The sequence below is a fragment of the Dermacentor variabilis genome, chromosome 3 (genome assembly GCF_050947875.1).
Source record: "Dermacentor variabilis isolate Ectoservices chromosome 3, ASM5094787v1, whole genome shotgun sequence".
NCBI lineage: Eukaryota > Metazoa > Arthropoda > Arachnida > Ixodida > Ixodidae > Dermacentor > Dermacentor variabilis.
In genome coordinates this window covers 45,923,176-45,944,162 of record NC_134570.1, presented here as the reverse complement: position 1 = coordinate 45,944,162, position 20,987 = coordinate 45,923,176, and the positions used below count along the sequence as shown (strand labels likewise).

Genomic DNA, 20,987 nt, shown 5'->3' with positions numbered 1-20,987 from the left:
GAAAGGGGGAAGGGGCTGCTTAGGGCACCCCCACATGATATGGTTTAAGTCTGCTCTGGGAGATACACAGAATTTACAAGAGGGAGAAAGGTAAATGGCGGGATGAATGCGGTGGAGGAGGTAAGGGGACGGAAAGGTGCGAGTCTGCAGCTGTCGCCACAGAACTTCACACCTACGCGGGGAATTGCCCATGAGTGGCGGAAAGGTTAAGCGGTCTAATCGGTAGTGTGTGCAGATTTCGTGGTAAGTAATAAGTCGATCCCGCGCTGTAAACGGCGCCTCCTCCGTGGCGAGGTCCGACGCATCTGATGCCCGAGCCCGGACTGTAAATCCTCGGGCACTGGCATGAGCCGCCTCGTTTCCGGCAAGGCCCGCATGCGCGGGAGTCCAGATTAATGCCACAGTTTGATTGAAAGGATGAGCCAAGAGGAGAGAAAAAGCTGGCTTAGAGACCCTACCCGCTCCGAAGTTATATATGGCTGCTTTGGAGTCGCTAACGATAATTGATGAATTTGGAATTGTGAGGGCCAGGGCTATGGCCGCTTCCTCCGCCTCCTCCGAGGAAGAGCCAGGAATGGAGGCGGCCGCTGCGACCTGCCCGTGAGAGTTAATGACTGATATTGCGTAATGATTTCTGTTCCCATATTCGGCTGCATCAACATAGAGCACGTCTTTAGAGGTGGAGAATTGTTTTTGGAGAGCCTTTGCTCGCTGCCTCCTGCGCTGTTTGTGATGCACAGGGTGCATGTTTTTAGGAAGTGGGGGGATGCAGAGGTTCTCGTGTATGTGATATGGAATGGTGTATTTAGTCTTGATGATGGGTGCCGGAGTGATAGAAAGAGTTTGTAGAATGTGTCGACCTGTTGCGGTATTGGAAAGTCTGCTATATTGGGATGTGAGGTGGGCTTCTGTGAGTTCAGAAAGTGTGTTGAAAGTTCCAGTAAGCATTAGCCTTTCAGTGGAGGTACGTATGGGGACCCCGAGAGCGAATTTATATATTTTGCGTAAAAGAGTGTCGATCTTATCTGATTCTGATTTAAGGAAATGTAGATATGGTGTTGCGAATGTAATCTTACTGATAACGAAGGCCTGAATCAAGCGGAGAAGTTCGGCCTCCTTTAGTCCGCCATGTTTATTGGAGACTCGCCCTAGAAGACGCAGGGTGTGATCGACTGTGGTCTGGAGTGTATGTAGAGTATATGTGTTGAGCCGGTTGCTTTGAATGTGTAAACCGAGCACCCGGAGCCTGTCCACTCTAGTAACGGGGATGTGGTTTAGGATTACCTCTATGCTAGACATGTGTTTTCCGCTCCCCCGGTGGAATGGCAGAAGTAGCAGCTCGGATTTTTGAGGGGAGCATGTGAGATTCATAGCCCCGGCATGAGCCACGACGGCGTCTGCTGCGGCCTGTAGAGTGTCTTGAATCTTTCCGTCGGAGCCGCCAGTCGTCCAAAGAGTGATGTCATCGGCGTAGAGTGAAAACTTGAGATCGGGAATAGACCGCAATGCTTGCGCCATCGGCATCATAGAAAGATTAAAAAGAAAAGGGGACAGCACTGAGCCTTGGGGCGTGCCGTAGCTACCTAAAGCGTATGAAAGGGATTGCTCTGTGCCTATGTGTATTGTTGCGGTACGGTTGGATAAGAAGGTACATATGTAGTCATATGTCTTTCCGCCAACCCCAATGAGATTAAGCTCTCGGAGGATGGCGGAATGTGAAACGTTATGGAAGGCGCCGTGGAGGTCCAGACTGAGAATTGCTTGCGTATCTAGACTCCTATTGGCTGTAATGATGTCATGCTTCATTCGAAGCATGATATCTTGGCATGAGAGAGATTTTCGAAAACCTACCATTTCTGATGGATAAAGATTGTTGTCCTCCATGTATTTACTGAGTCGGTTGAGGATGACGTGCTCGAGTGTTTTACCTAGACAAGAGGTTAGTGATATAGGCCTGAGATTAGAAGTGTTGAGGGGTTTGTTTGGCTTTGGGATAAAAATTACCCTGGCATCTTTCCACGAACTAGGGAGGGTGCCAGTGTCAAAGCAGTGCGCAAAGAATATTAATGATCTGATCCCATGCAAGATCATTGCGTATCCTTGCATGTATAACGCAACGTTTCGCTGGAAACGATACATTTCCAAAGCTGCAAAGTTTGTTCGGAACCATTAACGACGAAGCTTCGGGAAATACGTGTACTAACCTTCATTCCCAACCTAGCCGAACCGTCAATACTGGAAGCCCCCGCGGACACCAGAGTTCCACCTAGTTATTTTTGTAAAACAAAAAAAAAATCCCAGTGCGTTGTTCCAAAGGAGGTTTGGTTGTTCCACGCCGGAGGTCTCGGAGGCGAGGTCGCAAGTCGACACGCAAATTTCGGCAACACAGCTGCGCTCGTGCCTTTCTTGTGCAAGAAATTTCAGTCAGTTCAATCTGGGAGCCCTTCTATAACGCAAGTATTTCTACATTTCACGTGCATTCGAACGTGAATTGGCAAGCTTTCTTTTTTTGGTTAGTTGCATTGCCCTCCGACAACTAATCAACGCAGCAACAAAAAAAAACGACAAGAAATAATGCACTTTGGCATCGCCAATGTGCAACAGGTTTCAGTTATAACATCTTTCATCGCTTTTTCATCGAGAAGTATATGCTTCTCGCATTCATCTACGTCAAGCTCTCCAACATATTGGACATGTCTCAAGGTTTAATCAAGCAAACTCTGATGATGCATTCCACTATCGCAACTAACCAAACGATCTCGTCGAGCTGCCCGCGCGCATTCGCAGTCACGGTGTTGCCACAAATATCTTTCGGGGATGACCGATTCTCAGGAAGACACACCGTTGTAGTTACTGCGATTCTGACGAACTGGTGATATGGGTGCGGAGAAACGGGATGCGGTGAATTCGGAATGTAAAAAAAAACAAAAACACTCAGCATTGTCGTTTCTACTAGTACTTCTTTTTCAGTTTTCGTCTTCGAATGACTGCGCACGTGCTAACGCTTTCCTTTCTGCAACTTTGTTTTTTTATTTATTTATTTATTTTCGTTCTTGCGTCTACGTTCGTTCTGACGCGCCCGCATATAGCGACCGCCAGCAATCTAGGTGGCTCATAACTCACTCTTCCAATATTTACGCAGAGTCTACGTAAATTACGCCTTTCCCTCGCGTTTTTTTTTTCCTACCTTTTTTTTTTCCGAGAACAGAAATTGCCGACGCGCCGATTTCACAATGTTTGCTTGCTCGTGTGTCAGCATTGTTCGCGTGCTCAATCAAGCACGACGCTATTTCCCCATGTGACCTCGTCTCCAAGCAGAGAGAGAAAAGAAAGAGCGCAGACAAAGCAGAGAACCGGCAAGAGAAAAAAAAAGGAAAAAAAAGGACGTTGTACTTACTCAGCACCATGAGAGCAAAGGCTCCGACAACCATGAGGATCGTCTGGACAAAGTCTGTCCAAATCACAGCGCTAAGACCACCTGCGAAATGTTTAAAAAAAAAAAAAGAAACAAGGAGAAGGTCAGAAAAAAGAAGTGGTCAGCGTCTCTGGCATTTTTCTTTTTCTTTTGTGGCTGGAGGCTCAAGGTAGCAAAGCTGAACACACGATACCCCACCCCCGAGTCGCATTGAAGCGCCGCTCCCCTAACAACAGAGTCAGTGAAGGGCGTGAAATAAAAGCGCAAGGACGAAGAGTTACGCAATCGTGGCGCTTACCGGCGACGGTGAATATGCAGGCGATGGCCAGGAGTACACAGACAGACACGTATAGGTTCCAGTCCAGAGCTTGTTTGATGAAGATGGCCCCGGCAAAGAGATCCGCCTGAAAAGAAAAATAAACATAAACAGAGGTTCCACTTCGTGTAGAACGGTTTCGTTCCTTCGCAAATCTTCTTCGCCACGTTTAGTGTTATTTTCAGAGTAGAAGAAAGAAGGGGTTTGCCAAGCGAAATTATTTATAGCCAAACGACTCCATTAGATGCAGGCTCACCTAACTGGCTTCGCCGAATGCCTAACGTACAGAGTGACTGATCAGACTGACGTTAAAGAGTGAGCGACCAGACCGATCATCAATCAGTGTCACAAGTACCTCTAGACGAAAATTTAGGTACCTAACGCTGCTAAGTGCGCAGTTTCCCTCTGACCGACCCTTTCTTTCACCTGTGCCTTCATGAGCCACCAACTCTCCGTATCGCGCTGTCAAGCCACGGCATGTTGCCGCATTAATTTATTCACTGGCCCCCACAATGTACTACAAAGATCTACTACAAAGCAACTGGGACGCTTCGTGCGCCAAAATTCTTCCATAACTACAGGCATACTGCGGCCTCAACGTGGCTGCACCAAACGCGCGAGAACACCAGAAAGTACTTTGTTGCTCACCGACTTTCCTAAACACAATGTACCTGCCAGTACATGGCTGTCCCTTGCATTTTTTTTCTTCCTATCAGTCACCGGACACGGTACAGACGAATAACGACCACTCACCGAGATCTTCGTGAAGATGGACAAGAGAAGGGCGAGGACGGACAGGTACACTCGTATCCGCTGGCCGCCGAACCTCTTTCGCAGGTACTCCGGCATCGTGTACACCTGCAGAACAAGCCGAACGCGGTTAAGTAAGGCTCCAACCGACGTACCGAAGTTACAGCAACCCTTTCTCGTTTTAATTTTTCTGCAGTTTCGAACGTACGTCCGAATACAAAAGTGTCACCATACTGTGCGACCCGTCGTGGTCTTATGTTTTATTTTTTTTAAAGGTGTGATTTATGTCTTTCAGATTACATCACTTTACGTTGTTTTCGTAGAATTTAGCCCCCCGAGACCAGAATCATGATGGTTGTCTCCGAGATCACACCACTGACACACAGACACCGCCCGCTCTCGGAGGCCGTGCTCACGCCCTATCAGTTGTCGCAGCTGCCCCAACGTGCGTCATGGACGTTAGCACCTTTTATTACTTTTCCCTTTTTATATTTCTCGTTCCTATCTTGATTGGAGGGGTAGGTGCTGACGAAACGTACGCTCTCCCTAAATCTGTCTTTAGTGTGCCGATACACACCGCTACGCTCCAAACAATGCGTTATAGTCCCTTTTCTTCAGATGACTTTAGGGGCACCAGATGACTGCCGCACGTCAACTTTTTTCCCGTAAGAGTGATCCTAGAATATGGGTGACACTTCAAAAAAACTTACCCCTGAAGCAACGTACACAGGTACAAAGATCCATCCCAGGATCATGAGGATGAAGACAGCCTGCGGGGAAAGAAATAGATTACATAAATATGTACCCCATTACTCAGTAAAGGAAGAGCCGTAACTCTGTTTGTCAGCATGAGAGCGCTTTCAAGAGCCAGTTATTTACCTCAAAATGTTTTTTTTTAATCTTTCATCCCCCCCATCCCGCTCCCATCTGTAGGGTAGCAAACCGGTTACGCTACACTGGTTAACCTCCCTGCCTTCCTTCTCCACTTTTTCCTTTATGCAATATAAAACATTTCTTTTTTTTTTAGAGTAACACCATTAATGAAGACAAATTGCATAAGCGCCCTTTCGTTGGCGCTCGGCTTCAAATGAATTTGTTATCTGAAAGGAAACAAAAAGAGCAAACATGGTTTCTTTTATTGACAGTACGCCAGCAGTCAAAGATATGTCGGGGTTACTGAAGGTTGCCCGTCGGCGTTTTTGTACATCGCATAGATTGCGCCTTGGTGTGACCAGTTAAAGCCAGTCTAACTTAGCGCCCACTCCTACGTCTTGTTATTTTTTTGTTCCTAATTGGGTTTAAATGTGTCTCGTCCTCGTTTCGAGTACCCTGCATATCAAGCCAAGACCACACATACACACACACTGACGCACAAACGTGCCCCAAGACAGGCACGTCAACAAATGAATGGAAGCTGCAGGATATAGCCATCTTGCTCCATCTTATCGAAGCGTTTCCACGCATTGTCTTGTAATACCGCATGGTTTCTCTGTCATTGTTATGGCAATTCTGTGAAACATACGCGGATTTGGCATTACTTTCGCAAGGATAACGTGGTAATTAAGCGTGGAATTATTAATTACAAACTAAATTGAATTAGGGTTTTTTTTTTACGTGCAAAAACCACGATCTCATTATGAGGCACGCCGTAGTGGGGGACTCCGGATTACTTTTGACCCCCTGGGGTTCTTTAATGTGCACCTAAATCTGAGTGGGCGGGTGTTTGTTGCATTTCGCCACCCCTGCAACGAAATGCGGCCGCCGTGGCCGGGATTCGATCGTGCGACCTCGTGCTTAGCAGCGCAACGCGAGCGGGATTACTGGGACGAGTAAGGAAATGCTGCAGGAGAAGTACCCTGTAAAACAAAGCAACCGTGTGTCTCGACCACACGTCAGGCACTCGCATATGCAAACCACGTGACGCCAGTTTAAGAAGTTAGCTTAGACATAACCGGAGCTGATTCAATCGCCTCTCTCGCGTCCCCGTATGCAAATGAACAGCTTTCTCAGTTGCCGATTTTTTTTTCTCTATAGCATATGCACAAACGATAGATGCGAAGGTTTACAGACCCAACGGTTCACGTTACATCAAAGTTCATCGTAATGGTGAAGGTTTACAGCACATCCGCATACGTACGTTCAGCTCAAAACCCGCGATGCCGATTCCCGTAGCGGCGCCAGATCCGGCCAGCCCAACAAAGTGGCCGCTTCCGATGTTGCTGGCGAAAAGCGAAGCACCAACCTGTCGTAACAAAACAAGAAACAAATAAAGGTCATCAAAGCCCTGAAACGCGGGGCCTCGTGCATCTATTTCAAAGGCCAGCGAAAGTGTATCGGCATGCGTTGTGTGTTTAAAGCTGTCGGGGAACTTTTTTTTTTGTACCGTATGCAGTAGGCAACGATCTGATGAAACGCGATCGTCAATCTCATGGTCATTAGCCCCCTGTGTCCCACGGTGCACATTGAGTCAAAGCTACATTCATTTGTGACTGCAAGTTCCCGTTTAATACGCTCGTTTCCTGTGGTCATTTCAACTCGGGCGTCATGACGAGGAAACAGGAATGAAAATAGAAAAAGAGAAAGCACGACATGACCACTTGCGTCGCTGATGTTCCGTCTCTTCCTGACTCTCTGTCCAGTTTGCGATTTTAATACTATGACATACTGCTGACACGTGCAGATGACCAAGTTTTTCAACCTCAGGTCTGACAGTTTCCAATAAAAGAAAAAGAAAGTAAACGGGCAAAGTTGTGTTAACGTAAATTAAGTTTATATCATTCGGCCAAAATTTGTTTTCTTCTTTTTTTTTTCACACGCGGCAGGGCCAGTTCCGACATGAACAACCTGTTCCGCACCTTTGCACTGACAACTTGAAGCGGAGGTGATTATGTTCTCATGCGGCGGGCACTTGGTATGTCGCATCCACTACGTTAAGCATTCTGCGGGTTAGCCTGGCTACGCCAAAGTAGTACTTACCGGTATCCAGTGCATGCTCCTGCTGGCCAGGAAGTAGCCGCTCATAGAACCCCGGCTGCTTCTCCATGAGGACTGCGCAAGAAGAGAGACTAAGCATTAAAGTCTGAGTTTGCATTTCAAATAGGAGGACACACAGAGCACGCACTGGCTTAATGCATATGTGACTCTGCTGTAGCTGCAAGAGAGTTACGTTATTGAGGTGCGATGAGGACACGCAGCTGTCTGACGAAATTCGTGGCGAGAGCGACACGAACAACATTCACGCCGCTCACCGATGGGTGTCGCTGTGCCTGTACAAACGCAGTATCGCCGGTAGGCTTAATCGAAGGAACTCTGATCAAGCTATGCAGGACAGCCCCGTTGCCGAGTAAGTACTTTTATGCTCTTAAAGCACAGATGTCGCGGAGCGCTTCTGAGGGTTCGTTTTGTTGTGTTGCGACCGGCGCATTAGCGAAATAACACAACGTCGAGTCGGTCGCGTTGGCAACGAAGTTCTTATCAGTTTCTGTCACCATATAACATACATCACTACACCCCCTATCATCATATAGTTTCGGCCTTTTAGTACGTTACCAGCTACCGACCAAGCTTTGCGGCAGCGGTATGCAGTGGTAAAACCTGTACGAAGTATTCAGCAAGAAGGAACAATGTAAATAATAAAGGGAAAATGAGACATCCACCCAGACGTAGCTAAGTGCTACAAAGGAAACCAATATGGGTTCTTCGAAAGAAAAGCTTTGCAGTTGAGGGAAAATTCGTCCTGGTCCGGGACTCGAACCTGGGGACCTCCCCGCCTTTTCGGGGCAGCCGTTCTACCACCTGAGCTAACTAGGCGGCGAGCAGATGGCAGGCGAAGTCGAATTTATCAACTGATAAATTGCGATAAATTGTTTGTTTCGAGTTGTTAAATTCGACTTCGCCTGCCATCTGCTGGCCGCGTGGTTAGCTCAGATAGTAGAGAGGCTGCGCCGGAAAGGCGGTGGTCCCGGGTTCGAGTCCCGGACCAGGAGGAATTTTTCCTCAACTGCGAAGCTTTCCTTTCGAGGAACCCGTATGGGTTTCCTTTGTAGCACTTAGCTACGTCTGGGTGGATGTCTCATTTTCCTTTCATTAATTACTCCTCTCCATCGTGCGGGTTTCCGCAGAACTATTACGTCAAGGAACAATGTACTACGAAAGCTTTGCCACGCAACGCGACCGGGCGCTGCAAGCATAACCCTTGCCTTATTAGAGTGCGATGTGCCTAGACTTGAGCAAGTCTTACGCTAAAGTGGATACAGCGAGGAAGGTGCCAAAAGCGCTTTGTGGGACAGGAATTTTAATGGATACGTCCAGTCTTTCAGTCCAGTCAGCCCTTGAAGAAAAAAAACACGCCACGCCCCAGCTATTTTCTTTCTTATCGTTTCAGTCTAGTTTGGCTGGGTTGCAAGCGCAAATTGCCGCGCAGTCGTCCAAGGTCGAGAGCAGAACAGTGTCAGAGAGACGAGTCTCCCGCGAGAACCAAACGATTAGCCTGTTAGCGGCTTGACACTCTGCGGTATGAGAGGGTTGTTGCTTGTTTGACTCTTCTTTTGTTTTACGCGGTCAAACAAGCTGTTCTCGATGGCATGTCACGCGTCAAGCTAGGAATTAATGAGTCTGCGAGGCGAGCCTATGTCACAACGTCACCGCGACGACATAGCTTGGCAGCAAGGCCGTGCTGCGCCTTGCCTATTACCGCGGAGAAGATCCCGGCCCACGGTAACCACTTAATAGCAATCACCTGTCTTTTCGGGGCCTCTTATACGTCAGCTCCCTGGTCACTTGTCAGTTCCGCGAACGTATAAGGCATGTGTATTTACACAACGCCTGATTGCGCATCACCTAACGTATCACGTGAACGTTGCTGAGATTGACTGGACCCAAGTCTAACGGCGCAATCCACTACGAGGAATACGCGTAGGACCGGAGAGTCGGAGGGGGCAAAAAAAGATCGAAAAAACATATCACTTGAGCAAAAAATAAATTAAATAACCTGAAGTTGCAAACGTCAGCATAGTGCATGCATACCCACGCCAGGGGAGTGGCCAAATATATTATCTTCCTGGGATTCAAATTTGACACGTTCCCACTAGTTAGGTATGACCAATAATTAGTCGGCTGACCTTGTTGTTCTTGTTCCTTACTGAATTGGCGCAACCCACTCTAAGAAATCGGCCATGAATCGGGCGGTGAAAATACTGTTATCAATTTCTTTACAAAGATAACCTGAAATGAATGAAAGGTCTTGTATATGTGAATTAAAATGTATATTGTTACAGATATGAATCATTAAATATCTAAATATTGCGCTAAAAATTATGTGAGCATAAGAAGTAAAAGGAGCAATTTTAGCATGCACTTATTTCTGTATCGCGCAGAAAGTTGCAGAGGCCTTCATACCGTTCCTGCGGCTATATCATAGCGCGGCAGACCCAAAAGAAAGAATTACCTGAAGAGTCAAATTCGAGCTAAGTTTTTGGAAGGGTACCTTTAAAAAATTTGTCCGTTGAATAATGAACCGGCGACGTGGTAGAAAGATTAGTAGAGTAGTTTGCTGCGCCAGTTGGTGCATGGTGAACATATAATGGTTTCCAGCAAGTACGGACGCATCCGTACTTGCTGGACATTGTTATATGGTAAAAAGACGTGTTCGAGAAATTCAATGTCATTGTTGCGCCTTCAAAACATGGACCGTAGCCACAATGTGGGATGGGCAATGAATCGGGTAACTACAGCATTCGTGCCCCATCCCCCCCTTGTACTTTCGAGATTATGGGGTTTTACGAGCCAAAAACCCCTTCCTGATTATGAGGCGCGACATAGAGCGGGACTCCGGAAATTTGGACAGTTCTTTAACGTGCACCCAAATTTAAGTACAGAAGTGTTTTCGCATTTCGCCCCCATCGAAATGCGGCCGCCGTGGCCGGGATTCGATCCTGCGACCTGGTGCTCAGCAGCTCTACACCATAGCCACTAAGCAACCATGGCGGGTCCCATTGTACCTTCACACAAGCTTTTAAAAAAAGTCGAGCGCATAAACTTATTTTTCTTTTCTCTTTCGTCATTTGAATTCAAACGTTATGGAAACGTTCCATGAGCCCAAAATTCTTTTTTGTCGAGTTTTGCTGGAACAGTAAGCTGGGATTTACAGAAACGTTTCGTAAGGCTGATGGAAACACGCAGTAGAACACAGAAAGTGGCGAACGAATGAACAGACACGGGCTGCGTGTCTTTCGCTTTGTTTGTCCTCGCCGTGTCGCATCTTTCCTCCATCATAACGAACCAACCAGTCCAGCAAACAAGTCTTACTGAGTCACGAATGCGTTGCAACACTGCCACGACGGTTAACGTTTCTTGCCCAACTCTCGTCACTTTGTTTATCTATAGCGGGACAGACTATGCGTGACACACCACGTCGTTCGCATTCAGTGCATGGGTGTCCTTTGCGTTATCGCCGCCCTCGCGCGCGGGGCGTAATTTTCCTTGCAGGCCGAAGGATAACAACGGCAGAGGCGGCCAGCAGACGTTGCACCGTTGTAATTATAACCCGACGACGGTGATGTACGCGGCCAGTCCGCATTCGCGCAGAAAAACTTTCCCGTTCGCGCGACACGTGAAAGGTTTACGTTCGGTCGCAGAAAGGGCGCGCGGAGGTGGCAAGAGCTAAAGGATGGCGTCAGGGTAGCATACATGAGGGTTTGCCAAATTCATAGAGATGCGAGCATAAACATTTCTGTTCGTACCCATCGGCAAGCTGCGAGTCATGAGCGGACAGGCTCGCGGATATCCTTGAAAGAAAAATATATGATCACGGCATTATGCAAGTACCAGAAGACTGGAGGCTGAAAATGAAAGGGCCACGCAAGGAGCTATGGAAAGAAAGAAATGATACGCGCAATTGGGAGATACGCGTGGAAAGACGGTACGTTTCCATGGTGTTCACAGCACACCCGCATCTAAGGGAATAAGAGAGAGGCAGCTGTAGAAATGGAAAGAGGATTGAGTTAAAGAACGCTGTTTGCAGTATGGATCACGGATTGAGCGCTAATAAGTGATATTCTAGCCGCAGTTATGAAAATAAAGAAAGTGGACTTGATCGCGGCTCATATGCGTGCAACAGAGATCCTGGGCTCCGTCAGAGTAACAGAATGAATGCGAAAAGAAATGCTGTAGATGGTGGAAGAGCAGGAAAGAGGGAAGGGAGGGATCGAAGGACTATGGGGGTGGCAAGGGCATGAACTTTCCGGTTCAAAGGAAAACTTTGTTCACGAGGGGTGCAGAGGCAACTTGAGATGTTGGCGAATGGCGCACAATACCCACGATGTACTAAACGAACGCATAGACATGTTCTTTAGTTCGCTACGTTTTCCTTTCTTTTTACTTTTTGCGATATATATTCACCAATATGAGTCAACACCGACACGGCCAGATTGTACCATATTACATTAGTTTGTATGCTCCGATAGACGTATTTAGCCTAAACAACTAATGATGATGATACGAATAATTTAAGTTTTGACAGAGTATGAAGCGTTCAAGTTCGATCGGCCACCAAAGTCAATATTTTCGCACTGACCATTGTTATTGCACTTGATCACAAACTGATTTGCAATATGCCTAAAGCGTCAACCAAATAATAACTGCAATAACGAAGCTGTTTGAGCGAAACGAGGGCTCGTGATAGGCTGACGCCTTGCCTCTCGATTAATTCACTCATCAAAGTGATGGGCCAGCGCACTAACTCGCAATTTAGTCACGGACCGCTGAGGTCGCCAAGCTGTACCCACGCCAAACAAGATTGCGTAATTGGGGGACGCATTATTGTCTGTCACCCGTTTGCGACTCGCCAGCTCATAGGCCGCAGGACAACCGTAAGATGTTCTTACGCGCAGGCCGTGCGTACTGCGCATTCGGCTCTTAATTAGCTCTAGCCTCCTCAACGCTGAAACGCCTTTAACAGCACACGGCCGGTGCAGCGCTCAGGCGAGACTTATCTCCTAGCGAAGTCGTAAACACGTAGGTACCCCATGCTTAGATGTTTTTCTCGATTTTGCATACTTGCTAGTCTTCGTGTACCGGCACTCAGAAGCCATTTCTTTCCTTGGCGCGCTCTCTCTTCTTCCTCATTGTCCTTAGAGCACAACACTGTCCTTCACCTCGACCGCGGGCTACTAAACGAACGCATCGTCGAATGCGGAAGGAATGGACATGCTATCACTCTTGTCAGTGCGTTTTGCCGACGTTTCGCCTCAGAGGTTGAGATACGAACAGTAGATACCGCGAATATCTCGCAAGAGTGGGAGGTCTGCCCGCTGCTAAGTCGAAAGGTAAGAGGCCATGAAGCGACTATGCGAATAGCATCGGTGCGCCGCTAACGTCGCGTGAATGGAAACCTCATCGTGCCCAACAGCATAAAACGTACACACAGTCGACCACAACAGGTTACGGTCGACTGCATCTCAGAAAACGTTCAATTTTTGAGCAGCCTGTGCATATGCTGGTAGACGCTGTAAGTGCGAATACTAGGCTGCGTTGTCAGGCTGCGCAGATATTCAGCAGTTTCTGGGATCACGCATTCCGCGAAATTTTGTGTACTCGTCCAAGTCTCGAGGTGAAAGAAAGGGAGCCTCTTGTTGTTGCAAACGCAGGACGGCGAACGCTTCACCTTGGGCAGAATGACTCGGGAAAGCACGTTGTAGTTTCTAAACACAGTGACATAGTATAGAGCCGTATTCTTTTTTTCTTTGTGACACACGCCAATCAAATTACTCGCCTTTCTTTTCAGGAAATTTTGTTTATATATAACGAAGATGAACAACGATAGAGAAATTACACAGTAAATGGTAGCAAATACGACGACGAGACAAGATAGAGCGAACGCAGCGAAACCATGTGCCAGCGCGGCAATACGTGTCCGCATAAGTTGAGAACCGAAGACGCCTACGGGCCATGAATAGACGCAAGCTCGAGGAGTATAGGACAACCGAAGGAGTGGAGTAAGTCAATTCATCTGAGTGTTTCGATGTGCCCTCGGAATCAATTCGCGCCATATAGGTAACTAACACGACCCGCTATTAATAGCACGCGAGGAGACGCGAGAAAAGCATCGCTGCTCGGCCCATTCGGCCGCCGGCCGATTTTCTGACCATTCTGCAACGCGGACGCAAGCTCGAGCAATGCAAATATATAGACGGCGACGGGTGACCGCAATAGCCAAAGCTGTAGCGGCAATAATGGCGGCCTTACATTCCATAATATACCGCTGACATGTCGCCTGGATGTATAAATGGAAAGGTCGTCACCGCGTGCCGTTGGAAAGGATTGCGCTTGTGTTTTCCCCCGCGCAAATCGCGCCCGAGATGGTTTTACCTGGACGCCCACATCAAGTCGCTGTCAGCGCTATTGCGAGCTCAACTTTCCGCGTGGTCGCGCTAATCCTGCAACCACGCTTTCCCGAGCGATGCCTTTCAACTGGCAGTGCAACTCACACTTCGGGAGCTCGGATCGAAATAAAAAAAATAGAAAGACAGAGAGAGGGAAGAAAGAAGTAGAGAAAGGAAGAACAACGCGTGGTAGACGGGTTTTTTTCTTGCGTACGAACTGCTGTTTACTAGCGAAAGAGGAAGGAAGCCCGACATGCATGGTGCGAAAGAGAAAGAAAGAAAGAAAAGGGGCGGCGGTTCGGGTTAGGGACGAACGAGGTCGTGGTGCGACCGATGCGATCTGCGTGCTTATGCGTTGCAGCGTGCAACATGCCGGCGTCGTCGAAATTCCGCCGCCTTAATTGTGTCGCGTACACCGACGATCGCGTTTCCTGCACCCATTCGTTGTATCAAAGGGACCGTTGCGCTATCGCGCTTTTCATTGCGCGCAATTATGCACGCTTTTGTGGACGCTCCGGGCTGACTCGGTGGCCACATGACGTCGTGCTGCCGAGCACGAAGTCGCGGCTTCGATTTCCGGCTGCATTTAGAAGCGAGCCGACGTGCGAAAAAAAAATTAAAAAAGTAAGGCGCTCGTTTGCTTAGACGTATACAGCGTTCGAAGATCGAAACGCGAAGGTTAGTGCCCGTGGCTCCTGCCATCTGTCGCGCTGGCAGTGGGTGGGCACTGGGGACACCGAGGCGGTGCGTTTCTGTACCGTACGAAAGCGAGAGCCTTTGCGATGCGTTGTTACTGCATTTCGCCGCCATGCGGTCCCGAGTGTCGCGTTTGAAGTGCCAAGTACTGAACGCTTAGGTGCCCGTTGGAGAACCACATATGGTCTGAAATGATTGCGGGAACCCTTTACTACGGCGTCCCTCGTAATGACGCAACCCACAGCGAGTGTTCGGGGACGCGTCAAACCAGGTAATTCATTCGTAATGATTAAGAGCGCAAGGATGACTCTAGCAATTACAATGGTAACGGTGGTGAATCATTATTAGGAAATGGACGTTACTAACGCTTTTCCGTGCATTAAGTGTCACTTTCCATTTTGGTAATCTGTTCTTTTCTTATTTTTAACCTTTCGGCTAGAACTCATATCCCCGCACGCTTTTTGCCCATTGCTACCTCCCTGCATCGCAGGTACCTGTATTGAAGTTATATATTTTTCTTTTTCTAAAGACCAGCTCTGCGATAGCGAAAACGCGCGTTTATAAGCCGTGTTCCGCTAGCGAATATTATCTTTACTGTTGGACATCCCTGGATGAAAGCAGATGCACATTCTGCAGATAATGTGGTGTCCGATCCGCGTAATTTCCTCTGCCTCGGTTTTTGTATGCCTGTCTGTGCTCTTGGAAGTAATAAGACGGCAGCTCCGAGCTACCAAATACCGTACGTTGTCGCCGAGGTCAGCGTGTTTCGGAGCTGCTTTCGTTTCGAGCTTGGTTGTTCGTTTTCTTGGCCTCTCCAACTCTTGGAAAACAAGCAGACTTCAAGCTTCTCTATTATTCACAAAGCGAACAGGCGTTGCAGAGTTATGCATGGCCTTAAAAAAAGTACTCGCAGGCTGAAGCGGATGAAATGGAGTTTTTAGAATATCTTTTTTTCAATGTTTTAGACATCTGCGCTCGATTGAATAAGCCTGTTTCCCGCACATGTCGCAATCAAATCTTCGAGCGTATAGATGCGCATCAGCTGTCCGACTATTGGAACGGTTGCGCTGCCTCGTTATCTATTTATCGAGTATTACTCGCTTCTTGCTCAAATGTTAATTAGCAACAAAATAATGTACGCATTGCTTAGGTACTAGAAATTGCCATATTCAGTTCAGCGCAGAACTATAATTCAAGTTTTATGAGAAAGGCTCAGGGGCGTTCCTCGTTGAAAAATGTAAAAATAAGCCGCAACGCTGTGCAAATTTTAAATACAACGACATCGACTCGGCTGGAGCCGCCACCCCTACTCGCAAAACTTACGACACATGCTACACAGACCTGCCTAGACGTGCAAATCCTGCCACGAACGCGCAGGAACCCATAGCGCGCAAGCTAGGATGTACGTTCGTATCCAAGGCACGAACGCACCGGACGCTTGTTGATTACCCTCTTTGCTCTGTCGCGGTCGACCTTCCACAAACGGCCTTCGAGCCATCTTTGAAGCCTTTCATCTGATCTGTTCACTGAGTATGACGCCTTTAACCAAAGGCAGTAGCGCTTGACGACTCGAAGGGTTTGGCCGAGAGTCGGGGCAGATTTCATAATTGTATCAGACGAATAAGAATTGACAAATACGTGCGTACTACAAATAAGTGAAAGAAGGATCGACATTTGGGCGAGTTAGTACTGATTGAACACCTTGAAGGGGCATCGCAATGTGACGAAGACAGAAGGCAGGAACCCACAAACAAAAGTGGCCCGGCCACAAATGAAAACGGGTGAAGAAAACGTAAGAGGACTGTCAGCGCTGTCCTGTGTATTCCCGCCTTCTGTCTTCGTCATATTGCGCTGCTCCTTCGCGATGTTCAAGTAAATGAAAAGCAAGTCGAACGGAGTGATCCCCTTTTCTTTCAAAGTCAGTCTGAATGAACAACAATAACAATTTTTGTCTACTCCCTGATAATCCCTTTCCGTTCTTCCCGTCCGGGCAGAGTCGAATAGTCTTCCATTACCTCACAGCGCACGAAAAATCGACACCGTTTTCGTCACCAACAACGAGTTTCATTCATTCCGATCACGGTTCAGCGACAAGCAGCGCACGTGTCCGTGCCGCGTCAAAAAAAAAAAAAAAAAGGAAGAAAGCACGGCACGGTATAAAAACGGGCCGGCATCAATGCCGGCGCACGCGAGCAGCGAGCGGCGGAATGTCGTTAGCCCTGCAGGCCGACGTCATCCACGTTGCAAGTCGTGCAGGCAAGAGCACGCAAGCGGGCGACCACCGCGCAACGCCAGCCACCTAGCATGCAGCCTACCGATGCGCATGGCCCGCAGGGCCAAACCGCCATCGGTGCAGCCAAAACAACAATTTAAAGGACCTCGCCACGTGCGGACGGATAGAGACGAACGGGTAACACGCCGGCATTCACGCAACCCTTCTCTCAGAACCGGATTCACGCTACGCGCGCGTTCTTTCTTTCTTTCTCGACCGGCGTCCGGCAACAGCTCTAAAACAGGTGAAGTCGACTCGCTACGGGTCTCCCTCCGGTGCAGTTATCACCTTCTCCCTCTTTGTCTCTCTCCCTCTGCGCGTTTGGGTCTCCCTCTGGTGCAGTTATCCTCTCTCTCTCTTTCTCTCCCCCTCATTGCTCGCTTAAGTCTCCCTCTGGTGCAGTTGTCACACCTTCTCTCTCTCTCTCCCCCCCACCTCCTTGCTCGTTCGCTACATTCCGCTCTTTTAATCCTCTTACGTTTTCGTCACCGTTTTTATTTGTGGCTGCGCCGCTTTTGTTTGTCGCGACGAGCAGGAGATGGGGGCGTTTTGTTTTCACTCGACGTTGAGGCGGTCACCGTGCTCGTGAAGTCCTAATGATCTCGCGACCTTGGAAAAGAGTGTGTGGGAATCTGTGCGCGTCGTGATGATGTGAATAACGCGCCGAGCAATTGTTCTTTTGCCGACGGGTTTTCAAAAGGCCTGGGCATTCTCGGCCACGCAGAGCGCAAACAGACGCCGCAACACGGTAACCCGAGATCTTAACTTGCACGTTCAGATCTATATGTACAGTAAACTCAATTGTACGAACGTAGGTTTAACGAATGTTTCAGAATAACGAACTTTTATTTTAGGAAGTCCCCCGGCGGGTTTCCTATGCATTCTGTGCGAAAAATCTTTCAGTCAAACGAATTTCTGAATAGCAAATATTTACCGCCGTGGTTGCTTAGCGGCTATGGTGTTGGGCCACTAATCATGAGGTCGCGGCATCGAATCCCGGCCACGGCGGCCGTATTTCGACGGGGACAAAATGCGAAAGCACCCGCCTGTGTACTCAGATTTAGGTGCACGTTAAGGAACCGCAGGTTGTCCAAATTTCCAGAGTCCCCCACTATGGCGTGCCTCATAATCGGATCGTGGTTTTGGCACGTAAAGCCCCATAATTTAATTTATAATAGCAAATATTTCAGTTGAACGAACTTGAGGCTCATGGTGGACAGCAAAAACTGGCTACAATTAGAAACTGCTGGCATAAATTCGGCCTTTCCCCCCTGTGCGGTGAAAGCGAGCAAGAGGGACAGCGCGATGTGGTGATCGACGCCGGGATGCGGACAGACGTCTGTGACCAGTTTGAACTTGACAGCAACACTTCTTTTGAAGACTATGTGCAGTGACAGTGAGCTCGTTAACTGTGATGGACTACTAGATCTGGAAATTGTTTCCAGTGCTCGTCCCGAAGAAGAGTGCGAAGAGGAAGATGCAATGACAGAGTCGGATTCAAATACTGTAACTCTAGTCGAGGCTGTGTGATGCCTTGGAAAGTTGCCAGACTTCATGAATCAGCAACAAACTGGGCCAGAGCAAGTGCGCAACAACACAGACTCTCTGGACAGCTGTGTTACTTCTTGCGCTTTAATATCACCAGTGCACAGGGAAATTAGACTTGTTTTTTTTTTTCAACATGTGATAGGCAGCAACGTAACTGTTACGTACTTCGTATATATTGATGTACATAACTCCATAAACTTCAATTCACACTTTTGACTCGTTGTCTGTTGTGTGCCACGCTCTTTATTTTCTAGTGAATATTCAGCTTATCGAACTTTCACTTCAATTAACCATTTCCTTCGGTCACTCGAAGTTCACTCAAGTGAGAGTTCACTGTATTAGGCAGTTGCATATAAAGGGGCTTTGCAACGTAAAAGACGAGTTGGGTGTGAAAATATAGAGGTCTGACAAAATCGAGCGACAGCTCCCCGGGAACGGCTGGCTGGCTCGTATAGTGCGAGGAGACTTATTATCGCACATTTGTCTGTGATAAAATTTTGTCAGACGTAGTCGCGCTCCAGTGGATTCGCGTCTTACGCAAGGCAAATCGCATCTTCCCCTCCGGCAGATTAACAACACAGGCGTAATAGCCGCGCTGTACTGCACCGAAGTATTACACTAACTGATTATGAACGAACAGTGCTGATTATGTAATGCATGAATCATCGGTATGTAGCGCCGTGGGCGGAGTACTGAGCACGCCCGTGTTGTGTGAGCGACGTGCAACTTTACGCAATTAGAAGGTTTAGACCTTGAAGCTAAATACTATACAGAACCATTTCCCGTCCCTGTTGCTTGCAGTTTCAAAAGTTTAGAAGGGGGTACATTGTTCACTTTTAATGTGTTAGTATTAGGAGTGCCAAAGTGGGGAAAAAATAATGTATGTGTGTGAAGTGTGCGAAGCCGGTCACGGGTAGATACATATATATATATATATATATATATATATAATATTTGCTCCGGACCACGGTCAGTAATACTTCACTCTTCGAAAAGGCAGGACACGCATCGAGTGAGTGCCTGAACAACAGTTTGCAATCATGGATCCGGGACCTCAAAGATGTCCGACGTAATGCTAAGTAGCTTCGCGCATTTGCCGCAAAACCGCCACTGAATTTTTTGTCCCGGGAATCTTCATCGTTGCTTTCTCTTTTATGGAGAACGGAGTCACTAAGCCGCAATGAGAGAAATTCCTATAGTTTCGACGGCATTAAGTCGCGAGCGCTTTTGTACCACTTCGCTACATCGTAGAAGAGCTAAAGCAACGTCGGTACCGAAGCTCCGTTGCTTTCCACTACGGCAAGTCATCCGGTGTTGGTATGAGAGTTCTCCTTAGGGAAATTAAGAATTACGATCCGTCGCTCTTGACGTTGTTGACTTACTCGCGTGCGCCTCCTGCACACCTTACAACTAGCGCGTTTCTTCGGTCATAACTCCTGGCTGAAAGCACCGCTTCAGTTGATGACATGCGTCGTACCCATTACGAAACGTGGCAGGGCACTTGGGCGTGCGTTTTATTTTTATTTTATTTTTTTCGTTTTCACCGCACTGCATGGTGCAGTCGGACGAGTAGGGCTTGAGCCGTTTGCAGACCTGCTACCGCGAAAGTTGTCGTCGTCGACATTGCTAATGTGCTGTTGCATCGTATGCCAATCGTCCTTTATCAAGAAAACTACTTTTTCTGACCCTATGTTCGAGCAGCGGGCTTCTTTCTTGTTGTTGACTCCAACATCTTGTCCTGCGTCGTACAGCGATGTTCAAGGGAAAGAATGTTGGCCCTCCTCATTTGGAAATTAAACCAGTGGTCTTTAGAACTTATTGCCTATAAGCCAACGCGCACAACTAAACGTTTCCGTTTCTTTTACCACGCCACGTTTGCGGTTATACGTAACTGTTTCCTCCCCGTCAACTCGGAGTTGCAATAGAAAATACCGAAACGACGGCGTCAGCAACCGGACGAGGCGTCATCCCTTCACAAGTGACACGCAGGTAAGTTTTGGCCGGAAAATATGACGAAGGCAGAACGCACGTGAGCACCCCCCCCCCCCTCCTAACTTCCCCCGCCTTCACTGCGCATTTTCGGTGCCCCTCTTCGACCTCACTCACGGCAACGCGCGAGTTTCAGCTTCTGCATCGAACGCCCGAGCAACGCGGGACAGCCCCCCTCCTCTCCCGCGGACAGTGAACGCTGCGAGGCCCGGCCGGGCTGCTAGACGTGCCCGAAGGGTTCAGCCGCGCCGCCGCAGCGAGTCGGACACGCGAGACGCCTCGCGGTCCTCATTCCGTACGCCGGGAACGAAACGTATTTCGGCGGAATTGCTGGTAAGCCAGGCGATGGAAGAAGGCTCGTGGCTGGAGAGCCCGAACAGAGAGAGAGAGAGGAGGAAATTGCCGGCCATTAGCCGGGCGACGCGCCGTCTGTCGAGTGTATGTACACCCGAGATGCCTGTTGTCAGTGCGCGCGGCGAATGACTTTGGGCGTAATGCTCCGTAATCACAGCCAATCTTCGCGTGCCGCCACTGAGACACGGGTGTGCACGGAGCCATTGGCATTGGCATTGCCCCCGGGTAGCACCCCGGCCCGTTTCGGTAAATTTTTTTTTTTTTTTT

At 48.3% G+C, this 20,987-nt stretch overlaps 1 protein-coding gene across 1 annotated transcript in view; it reads right to left on the bottom strand.

The window, feature by feature from the left end:
• LOC142575517 (sodium/mannose cotransporter SLC5A10-like) overlaps positions 1-20,987 on the bottom strand; it is a 55,843-nt gene that overhangs the window by 16,832 nt on the left and 18,024 nt on the right. Inside the window, exons 2-7 of the mRNA XM_075684931.1 lie at positions 7,458-7,529; positions 6,619-6,723; positions 5,192-5,251; positions 4,485-4,589; positions 3,714-3,819; positions 3,398-3,478 (exon numbers count right to left, since the gene is read on the bottom strand). Coding sequence (XP_075541046.1) covers positions 3,398-3,478; positions 3,714-3,819; positions 4,485-4,589; positions 5,192-5,251; positions 6,619-6,723; positions 7,458-7,529 — 529 coding nt within the window. The remainder of the gene's footprint in view (positions 1-3,397; positions 3,479-3,713; positions 3,820-4,484; positions 4,590-5,191; positions 5,252-6,618; positions 6,724-7,457; positions 7,530-20,987) is intronic.